General features: G+C 31.2%; 1 protein-coding gene across 1 annotated transcript in view; it reads right to left on the reverse strand.

Moving 5' to 3' along the window:
* LOC132733275 (out at first protein-like) overlaps positions 1–9,160 on the reverse strand; it is a 30,752-nt gene extending 21,592 nt beyond the window's left edge. Inside the window, exon 1 of the mRNA XM_060719884.1 lies at positions 8,901–9,160. Coding sequence (XP_060575867.1) covers positions 8,901–9,101 — 201 coding nt within the window. The 5' untranslated portion in view covers positions 9,102–9,160. The remainder of the gene's footprint in view (positions 1–8,900) is intronic.
* Between the last annotated feature and the right edge of the window lie 3,320 nt (positions 9,161–12,480).

Consider the following 12,480-nt stretch of genomic DNA (forward strand, 5'->3'; position numbering starts at 1 on the left):
ATAGTGTAATGGGTTTAAGGCTCCCACGTTTACAATTTTTTGTAAACGTTTACACGATTGTTAAGAACCAAAACGATACCGTTTAAACGGTGGTACTTCTATGTACTATAAGTAGAAGTTACACCATGTATTCAAGCCAAATGATGACTTACTTTATATTTTTAGTACATGTACAACTAAATAATGTTGAGGGCTTATCACCATTGAGTCAGCACACATTTTCTGCATTGTATCCCCATTTCGCCCTTTTGAGCAACAAAGGTAAATAAACTTTACCAAAAATGTATTATATCAAGAGCGATTATTGCACGGTGATGCTGTCTAGAGGTTGTAACCACTCATTTTCTGTTTTTGGGGAGGCTATGCCGACCCAATGTTAATAACCGTCTGTTAAATCTTACTGCCGCGGTAATCAGGTCAAAAAATAGTACCTTGATTTTTTCTAAGCTGACTCATCACTCATCACAGACATTTACAATATGAAAATATTTTCATTCTTTAATTTCATATCTGCAATTTGTAAAGATAATAATTCTCGATTTTTGTTGTTATTTTTTTCAAAATCACTACTCCGTGACGTCATACTGCCGCGGTAATCAGGTTTAGGCATACGTACGTACGTTGGTAATAAATAGTTCTGGTATTAAAACCCTTCTATATAATAACTTTATCAATATTTTTTAAACAAAAAGCATAAATGAAAATTTATAGATAAATGCTTTAATTAGGTGGCAAATATTCTTTATTATTTTTATAACAATTTTCCAATTACTACGCAGCGACCAACTGTTTATGACGGGTCATTAACTAGAACGTTGCAACACCGTAGATGTTCTTTTGTTGTTATAAACCATTAATAGTCCTTAATATTTTTTTAAAGACAAATAATGGTAAACTGTCGCTTACATCAGAGACATGGATCATGCTTGCGTGATAACTAAGGAAAACTAACTTATTAGTACACCTTAGGAGGCTGTACGCGGAAAACGCTCATTAACCGCTATATCATATAGCTGTTAGTACATATTTTGCATACATTTAGAACTAAAAATTCACTAATGGTGATGAACATATAGTTTGAAAACATTATATTCTTAAACCATGAAAAAAACTATTTAACTACAAAATCCGTAAGGACCCTCCCACAAAATTTCACCACAAGATTACATTTAATATTAGCAAAATAAAAAAAGCAATACTTATATTTTCATCCTACATAATTCATTAATCAAACTTTTAACATAAAAGTATCTCTGGCAATTGACAGATCCCTACTCTGATCTTTTATTTGTAAAGGAATAAATTTAAGCATGTGCTCTTTTGTTTAGGAATATTTTGTAGTGAAAGTCTTAATATATCCACTAATCTCATTATTAGAATTAGACAGGTCAGGGATTTATACAACCAGTAGTTTAGTTATCTACGCTCATTTTAATCCCAATAGAAACATTCAAATATTTGGGGTAAAAAACATGACCAAAGTACCTAGTAGTCGTTTACCCGGTGGTGATCCCATTAAACTGATTATAGATTCGAATAGAAAACACAAATAGAAACATGTGTTTCGGTACAACAAAAATCAGAAGTAAAGTGAACAGTTAAATGACAGAAATATGTGGTCAAATATGTTTTAACGAGGAAATAATTATTTCAGAGAAAGACGCAAAGATCAGTCTTCAATCAAATGAATGACCCCGTATTGTGTAATTAGAAAGTTTATTCAATTCTAGGGCAACGAATCATAATTTGATAGTCCATGTGTAATAAAATTTTCAATACAGATTATGAGATACATAAAAATATTAAAGAATAAGAAGCTTTAAAAAACAAAACAAAAAAAAACGCATATATATACGAATGACTTACAGTCGAGCATCGGAAATTCATCAACATATCTTACGAAATTTTAAATTGAAAACGATATTTGCGCGCGCTGAAGTGATTTATGTTTATTTGAATAAATCAAATAAAAAGAAGTTATATGTTTGTGTTCTAAAAATAATTGGCGGCATAAGACGAATTTCGTTTTCATTTTACAACACTTGAAAAATTACTACAGAAAATATGTTGTTGTTTTTTTGTTTTGTTTTCAACAAGAGTGTGTGTTTTAAGTTCATTTATTCTCGGCACCGGAATAACCATATGTCCGAGATTATAGCATCGGGGACGTCTTTTTCAAGCAGAATCTTCCTGGTAGCCCATTCTTCGTTCGTTAGTGGTAAAGGAGACGACAGTACTGTCAAGGCATCAACTTCCTGACTGACGACAACAAAAACGGCATTCATTAGCGCCAAACCTCCAGAGTAAGTTACGACAGGTCAACCAATCACCTCTGGTACTTGTGATGACTTGACCTTGACCTGTTGTGTGCCTTCTCCGCGACGTGCATACCTCTGGAGGGATTTGGAGAAGTTTCAACAAAAACCTCCAAAACACGCTTTTTATAACACCATTCATAGCACTGACGCTTCGATGTTCTCATCTATTTGCGGGAAATGGTCGACAAGGAAAACCTACGTTATAACCGCACACCCTGTTAACAACAGATTTACCGCAGTATATATTTCAAGCTAGTGAGGTTTAAAATCTATCGATTAACTACCATAAGTTGGCTGAGTGTTGGCGGTAAAAAAAGAAGATATAACTTCCTGATCAATTTTCACTTAGGTTGTTTCAATTTTGAATAAGCTTTGCAGATATGTATTTTTCAAGAAATATTTAGCTTTAATATTATCCGAAGCCGTCACAAAGTCAGCGACGAGTAATGAAATGAGAATAATTTCATGTAACGTGATTTTATTCGAGATTTGCTTCAGGAGAAGACAACTTTCTGTCCGTAGAGCATGAAAATTAATACTCAACACAAGACAGTGTCTTATTGATCTCAATTATGGTACATGTAAATATGTATAATTTTATGTTCAATTAAAATGTTGCTTAACTTGCAGTTGTTATTATCATTCAATGATATTAAAATGACATAAAGTATTTATGATGAACAGTCCTAGAATATTTTGATAAGGAACCGTCAGTTGTAAAATGGTATTATGATCTTATAATGAACAGTCGTCATACATGCTGGTGTGTCATTTATAAATGGTTTTTAGGTTTTTCAAAATTTGCATGATTAACAATCGGAATGTAGACCTCGATGAAATGTTCTGGAATATTAACAAAATGAATAGTCAACCATATTAACCATATATATGAAAGGCTGAGCGATAAATGGCGCAATGTGCATATCTCCTTATTTAACAGCACATTTTAAGCAAAAAGAAAAGAAACTATAAGCCTGAAACATTCTGTCATAGCCTCCCCATCAGTACATTCAGTGCTTTGATTTTACTTTGGAATTAATCAATTAGAATTAATAGAATTCATGATTACAGACAATGATTAATATTAATTATTTTTTGTAAGACAATATGGTCATTTCGATTAAACGGTAAAACATTTCGTAAACGTTTACGAATGAAAATCGAAACGGATCTGTTTAAACGTGTAACCGTGGGGGCCTTAAATGGGTTATGGGTCAACCTTACAGTTACTCAAAAACAAAAAGAAAATCGGTTTCCAGTTAGGAATTGGATACTTTTATTATCCCCCTAGGACCAAGGTCAAGATAGTTTTAATTTTTCCATCAATGTTTACATTATGTGCTTTTAAAACACGTTGTTTGTGATGTATGAAAACCCTTGTCCAGTAGTTAAATGGTTGGATTTGTTTTGAACGATAATCTGTGTATTCTGTTTCCTTTTTATTTGTGACATATATAATAAGTCTGACACTAGTATTCCAAAGTGTAGGTAAATGCAACTGACATTTATCAAATAAATATGAAAGTGTGTCTCTTTGACCATTTAATTTAAATGTTGTCACAATGTCACAATGACTGTGAGCTATTTTGTCAAAAAATAATTAGATCTAATTAATCGATTGATTTATGTCTTTTCAAGGTACACACCGTAACAGTGGCTGACATGTATATAAACAATGAAATCATGCACTTCTAATCAAAATTGATAACTTGGTTATATATAAAATCTGACAGCATAAATACATCATTTATCTACATGCCAACATTAAAATATGAGATACTTTCTTCAACATTGAAATTCAATATTACAACAGAAGGTTCAAATAAATGAAAACAACAAGTTATCAAAAAAATATTTAATAAGAATGTAAATGAAGCAAAACTGAATAAAAGTATATTAAGCATTTTAATTAGACTATCATAGTAAGAAAATGTGAATATTAAATAAAACTTGGAATAATTAACGTCAAATCAAGAACAACAACATTATTATATACTTATAAATGAAATATTGAGAAATATTGATGAAATAAAATGCGTATTTTTATTTTCCGTATTTTCACTGGAAAAAATTATTTTCCACTGTAGTGACACATATTTTCCGTAATTTTACTGGTGTCTTGCCAGACTACTTTCTTCTAAATTCAGGCAATAAACAAAATTTAAAGGGAATACTTCCTATTCATAAGGTTAAACAAGAGAAAAAGTATATAATAAACAGAAAATTCATTTTTTTTCTATTAACATAGGATTTATTTTCATCTTGTGGTATGAAAATTATCATATTTCACTTGTGGCTACTGCCACTCATGAAATACTTATTTCCATATTTATAGAAAAAACTTGAATATCCTCTATTATTGATTTTATATATATTTATATATATATATATATATATATATATATATGACTTAAAACTGTTTTGCATTGATTCAGAGGAAAATTCATTCTTTTCCGATTACTTGTGAGGAAAATTTGTTGCTACGATTTGACATGTACATTTTGTACAGGTTCTTTGGAATATATGTATATGACATACGTTTTCCAAATATATCACTATTTCAAAGGCTTCTCACACGATGTTTAAAATATCTTTAATAGTACTAATAATAATAATAACAACAATAATAATAATAAAAATAAAAAAATAATAATAATAATCGTCTTTCAAATATCAGAAATGCGAACAATATTCCAAGCAACCGTACAGTGACCTCCCAAGCAACTGGACAACTTGTTTTTCAGATTATGCAAGCAACCGTACAGTGAGAAAACCTCACAGGTGACAATTTCAGTGTCAATATTTTCATAAGGAAAGAGTTCTCTTCAAATATTTCCTCATTTTCTGCTACCTAGATAGTTAACCTTTTTTAAGAATCAAAAGGGTTTGCACAAATATTTGATGTAAATCTTCAAAATTGTTGCTTGAAGTCGACAAAAAAAAGAAATTTTTGAGAAATCTAAGTGAGAAATCGCTTTGTTTTAAAAGATATAGGTTTTGCCACAAAAAGCATACCGTGAAAAATCTGTTCCATGTAAGACCCACCCATAAAGATAAAAAATTCTTCAATTATTGATCTTAACTTAACTTTTTTACCTATATTTCAATCTAAATTTGTGTTTTGTCGTGTATAACTCGCTCGCAAGCGGAAGTTATAGCGGACACTGGAGTGTACGCTGTGCTTAAGGTATTACCATCTTAATGCCATACCTCCGCTTTGAAAAGTATTCAAATAGGCTAGAACTACTGTCAACTACATTGAAACTGAGGGCCATGGGTTCAAACCTCAGATGGGTCAACTTTTTTTTTTTTCTTTCTTTTTTTTCTTTTAAAGTTACATTTAATAAATTTCATAAAAAACTAAATAGCAACATTTCATTAATAAATTGGGTTTTATATAGACTCCACGTCTTATTTTGGTGTCCAAACAACCAAAATGAGTTTTATTAGCATAAAAATAGGTAACCTCATTGTGGCGAAATGGGAAGTACAATTTCTGTTTGCATGAGAAACTCCGCCTTCGGATCATCCGTACATCAATATTAAATCAACAAACATGACTATAAGTGGCAGTCCTAATTTAACGGTATATTTCCGCATTGTAACGGATGTTTTCATACAAACTTAATCTTTATACGAGATGATTACTTTTACTGAACCCCAGGTTTAGTGCACCGTGAAGCTTAAACGGTTAAAATGTGTTTGCACAAGAAATATCACATTTCCTGTGTTCCGGATAGCAACTATAAAACTGTGACGTAGCGCATACACGAGCTCATTATAGTCTTCATTTGCATGTTAAAATTCGGATACGAACTTTAGTGTTACCGTGGGGTTTCCCGTTTAAAATCCTAATTTATGATCAATATTTGATGAGATTTACAACAAAACTTTTAAACAGGTTAATGAAACTGTAGAATGTTTGATTTTTAGGCCAACGGCAAAATATTTTTACATTTTTATTTAATGTAACTTTAACATTATTTATGTATCTCTCCATCCATTTTGGGTAGAAAAAAGTGTTTATTTTTTTATTATTTAATTTATATAGGTATTTATTGGCTAAATAATGCTAAATCTAGTAATAAATATGGTACCTGATATTTTCAAAGTGTAATAAAATCCAAACTAGACGGTAAAAGTATTTAATATTTTACAAGATCAACCAATATACTTTTTTAAAAATTTATGGAAACTCAGGCACTCATTTGGGTAAATTTTAAGGATTTTTTAAATTAGGCTCCCTAAGTAGGAAAATGGTCAAACATGTGTTAAAAATGGGTGGGGTAGGGTAACATTTTTATACATATTTTATAAATTTTGAGTAGAAACCATAATTTTGTTTATATTGATTGTTAGCTGAATAGTACTCTTTGTTTCTTACCAAATATTAATGGGAAATACATTTTTCATTAGAATGTTATTGCAGATTATTTAAAGGTTACTCATTTCTGAAAAGGGGCCCTCATACACCCTAGCTTTAGTTCATAAAGATGGCCATTACTCGATTTCCGTATGGTAAAGTTTGTTTAAATTATGCATACAGGTGTACTTTAAGGTATATATCTGACCTATGATATAAATTTTTCAGTTCCTTTTAGTGCCCGTTAGGGTGGTAATACCTTAATCACAAAGTTTTATGGAGATTTTGAATTGTTGAACTGTTGATGAACATACTTGAGAGTCACTTAATTTATTCAAGTCTACTTAGTAACACTGTTCTAATAAAGAAAGAGTTTTTGTAGTTTTCTGTTTTTACATATACAATCATGTATTGGTTTGAATCCGGGTCAGCTCGGCCCTGAAACATACTCGGCCCCCGAGTCAGCTCGGCCCTATTCCAACTCGGCACGGGTCAATTCGGCCCACTTTTAAAAATGGGTAAAAGACTATTGTTACGGGCTATTATTATCAATCAATGTGTATGTTAAGGATACCGATTAATTAGGTGATAATTATGATTGACTCATTCATTCAAATTTGATTATTAACCACCTGCAATTAATTAGACGCTTATGATATTAAGTAAACACGTTTTTGTTTCATATTTTTTTGAAAATTATTTTACAAACAAAATGCATCTAAGGAAACACATTTTTATTATATGTATATTAATTTTATCGAAACTGCAAGACAAATAAATAACTTTTTTTCTAAATATACTTTATTTCGGCAGAAGTACAATGTATAATTATATAATAATAATAAGATATTTCTTATTATTCATTTACCTTAACAACATGCAAAGCAAAGTAAATACGTTATATATATATTTTAGTAAAGTGGGCCAAGTTGACCCGTGCCGAGTTGACCCGTGCCGAATTGGTATAGGGCCGAGTTGACTCTTTTCCTATTGGTTTGTAGCACTTTTGATTGTTACACACATATTTTTCCGCAATGTTATCACTTATATGGTCTTTAATACTTTATATGATTTAGTTCTAACAGATCGTCTATTGCCCTGAGGAGTAATTTAAGTTATTCCCGTATGTTAATTGCCAGTACTTGCCCTTCCACTACCTTACTGGTCGGAGACCATCAACCGGACACTTTTGGAACATTTTTCCGTACAGATTTCATAATTTCTAACCTAGAGACCAAAAAATTTGACACAGTTCAGCTAGGTTCTTCTCCTAACTAACAAACTAGTTTGTTTATTTCTGATTGTATTGACACTTATATCTGAGGCTCGACAAGGAGGGTATCAAAATTACCTAAATTGTCTACACTACAATACCATGTGTCCGGACAGATATGTACATGACGTGATTTAATTCAGATAAAAGCTTGGGTGTTTTGATTTTTGATTTTTAACATGATATACAATATGTCAGCAACAAATGGTGAAGTTTTGGATATTCTATTATTCACTCTGCAAATGAATATAGCTGATATATGAGGCCAGGCATTGCTTTCTTGACCCCCAAATTTCAACATCAACATTCTTGAAATAGACATTAAAATATCACCATTTACGGAGGTTGAAATAAATTTATTTACTTAATTTTAAAATAAACATGCACTTATTGTTGATAAAAAAAGTGACTGACAACCACTGAACAAAGAAAATACTAAATTAAGCATTTTCGGGGCCGTCCGAGTTTGGTGGTTGTCCGGTTTTGGTGGTCCCCAACCAGTAGCTAGTTCATTTTGCAAAAAATCGAAAGATTTGTAAATAGATCGATACAATGAATAGCACGATACAATGGGGTTCCACTATATACATGAAAGTAAGCTGGTGTCTTGGAGGCTCGGTAACCCCAATTGTTCAAGCATAGATGTTACGCAGCCTGGATTCCTAGAAGTATAGTTGTTAGTAATGAAACAAGCGGCTTGCCTTTGTATACGTTCAAGTTTATCAATTTCATTTTTGGTATAAGTGTCCCAGATAGTGCATCCATATTCAAATTTGGAGCGGACTATTTAAAGCTAGATAGGCATTTTTGCGGCATGGTTTTGGACAACTCCAAAAATATTGCAAAAAACACTTTTCATAAGGTGATTCTGATTGCCTACACTGACTATATGAAATTTCTTAATAAAATTTCGATCGTAATCAAAGAAAATTCACACATAACTTACAGTTTTAAAATCTGTGAAGTATGTCACAAGTGTGCCATCTTTGGACAAATATTCCAGTTTTACTGTGTCTGCTGTTGTATTCGATTCAATATTCTCGCGTTCTACATCTCCACCTTTATTTTTTACATTAACAATTAACTGACCTAACATCATATTTATTGAAGATAAGAGTATGACAATATGTATTCTTATTCCAGACATTTTTCTTGAGTCACTTACAAACCGCTCTCTTATCGGTAATTCCCGGTCTCTCCCGGTCTATTTTGACCGGGATTTACGAGAGTCACACGTTTATAGTCCGGTCTCTCCCGGTTTTAGAGTAGATATTTTATATAACAATAAGATTTTTCTTTCCAAAAATGAATGTTTGTCACTTTGTTTGGGTACAATAATTAATTAACACAGATGATCTCTCAATTTAATTATTACCAAAATAACTTGACCAATTATAGGGAATACAGCTTCCTCTTTCATTTCAATAAATTTATGCAAAAATGGAGCTTTTTTGGGGATGTATTTTAAACAAAACATTACAAATAATCAACATAATTTTTTTTTAATCAATTTTATATAAATATCAATAAAAATTTATGAATATGTGACTTTTTTCATCTCGTCGCCATATCATGAAAAATATTTTAAGAAAATGTTTTTATTTTTGCATTTTTTAAAATAAATAATGGCGATGGACACTATAAAATGCTTTTGCCAATAAAAAAATTGAGTCTTGCAAAAAAAATATTGTGTCACACAGCGAATTAATTGAGAAGAGATAAAAAGGCATTGCCATTAAATTATACGTACTTCACGCCAGCGGTCTCACTAAAAAGCGTCCCGAAGAAATTTAGCGTCCCGAAGCGTCCTGAAGCGTCCCGAAGCATTATTGTTAATTTAAACAGTCAGAAGGGTTATATTTATTGTAAATAATGTATATTATTATGTATTGAGGTATTTGTGGTAGAAAAAAATAATCTTACTTATCATTTTTTCTATTTATATAAAAAAAACTAATATACCTTCGACTCCAGTTCACTTGCTCAAAAACCACCGTATACCGACAAAGCGTCCGGAAGGTTTAATGTTTATCGAAACCAAAATTATTTTGAAATACTTCGTAATTTTAGTTAATGAAATAGTTATGTAAGTAAAAATAATAAGAAAAATGTTTTCCATACATAAAATTATCTTTATAGCGCCCGAAATCGTACATCTATCCACGCATAGTTCAAGTTGCTAACTGACTAACATAGCGTCCCGAAACGTATTCATGGTTTTTATTTTTATCTAAGCAAAGATAAATCGTAATTAAGTTCTTTTATGATATGTGTAAGTGACATTAAAAAGGAAATAAACATTTCATCCACAAAATATTATTTTACAGCGCGAAAACTGACGTTTCCCATGTTGCGCTAACAAAGCGTCCCGAAGAATTTAGCGTCCCGAAATGTCATGAAGCGTCCCGAAGCATTATTGTTAATTTAAACAGTCAGAATGGTTATATTTATTGTAAATAATGTATATTATTATGTATTGAGGTATTTATGGTAGAAAAAAATAATCTTACTTATCATTTTTTTCTATTTATATAAAAAACAAACATACCTTCGACTCCAGTTCACTTGCTCAAAAACCACCGTATACCGACAAAGCGTCCGGAAGGTTTAATGTTTATCGAAACCAAAATTATTTTGAAATACTTCGTAATTTTAGTTAATGAAATAGTTATGTAAGTAAAAATAATAAGAAAAATGTTTTCCATACATAAAATTATCTTTATAGCGCCCGAAATCGTACGTCTATCCACGCATAGTTCAAGTTGCTAACTGACTAACATAGCGTCCCGAAACGTATTCATGGTTTTTATTTTTATCTAAGCAAAGATAAATCGTAATTAAGTTCTTTTATGATATGTGTAAGTGACATTAAAAAGGAAATAAACATTTCATCCACAAAATATTATTTTACAGCGCGAAAACTGACGTTTCCCATGTTGCGCTAACAAAGCGTCCCGAAGAATTTAGCGTCCCGAAATGTCATGAAGCGTCCCGAAGCATTATTGTTAATTTAAACAGTCAGAATGGTTATATTTATTATAAATAATGTATATTATTATGTATTAAGGTATTTATAGTAGAAAAAAATAATCTTACTTATCATTTTTTTCTATTTATATAAAAAACAAACATACCTTCGACTCCAGTTCACTTGCTCAAAAACCACCGTATAGGCGTATACCGACAAAGCGTCCGGAAGGTTTAATGTTTATCGAAACCAAAATTATTTTGAAATACTTCGTAATTTTAGTTAACGAAATAGTAATGTAAGTAACAATAGCGAGAAAAATGTTTTCCATACATAAAATTATATTATCTTTATAACGCCCGAAACCGTACGTCTATCCACGCTTGTTTCAAGTTGCTAACTGACTAACATAGCGTCCCAAACGTCTTCATGGTAGTTTTTTATCTAAGCAAAGATAAATCGTAATTAAGTTCTTTTATGTTATGTGTAAGTGACATAAAGAAGGAAATAAACTTTTCATCCACAAAATATCATTATACAGCACAAAAACTGACGTTTCCCATGTTGCGCTAACAAAGCGTCCCGAACAAATTTAGCGTCCCAAAGCAGTTTCACTTTAAACATCGATATAATTAAAAGAAATCACTATCCATTTAAACAGTCTTTTTTTCTAGATGATATTATTCAGGAAGACAGTTCTTCTCTATCAAATATTATTTGATATCCAGAAGATTAAAGTAGACATGGACGTGCGCAGTTGATGACACACTCTCATATTCCTAAAATTAGGAAGCGTCCGGAAGATGTTATTGTAATCCAAAAAAAGTTGATATTGTAATAAATTGTATATAGCCGAATACAATCATTATCAAGTAACATTTGTTTTTATGGATAATATTAATCGGTTCACGTTAGCCATGTCGCGCTAACAAAACGTTCGGAAAAAAACCCTGATAGTATTTGCAATAAATGGTAACTTATTGAAATCATTGTTTTTTCTAAATTGTACCGATCATGACATTATGTATATCCATAAGAAGGTTATATATTTCTATAACACTTATGTACATGTATGTAAAAGCAAAATTTTAATGTTTGTATTTATAAATATTTTATGGAATGCACGGGCTGGCAGTGTCATTTTTCCGGTTTGTATGTACTGTAGGTAATTATACATTTAGGTGCACGAGCACTGTTCTTATAATCTATAATTATTGATTTGTGATTCATTGTCTCGTTCCTTATGTTGATTAGTGTGTTCATTTCTTTGCAATCCTAATATCATTTTGTCAAGTTAATAAATAATATACATGACATCCCACCTAACAAGACTATTATCATTATGATTTGTTTTAATTGTCTAAATTTTAATTATTGTATTTCTAATTTTTTAAGCCGTAAACGGAGTGAAAGATTGTAATCTATCGATAGAGGAAATTAACCGCAATCGCTATGGATACCGCACCCCATCCACCCCCCGTTGTGTACGCATTACTGAAGAGTCCAGATAACTGCCTTTCCTAGTTTATTGCATTGTATATCCGGACATTCGTTCGTA

This window comes from Ruditapes philippinarum, unplaced genomic scaffold, assembly GCF_026571515.1.
Source record: "Ruditapes philippinarum isolate M1 unplaced genomic scaffold, ASM2657151v2 ctg1769_1_1_1_1, whole genome shotgun sequence".
NCBI lineage: Eukaryota > Metazoa > Mollusca > Bivalvia > Venerida > Veneridae > Ruditapes > Ruditapes philippinarum.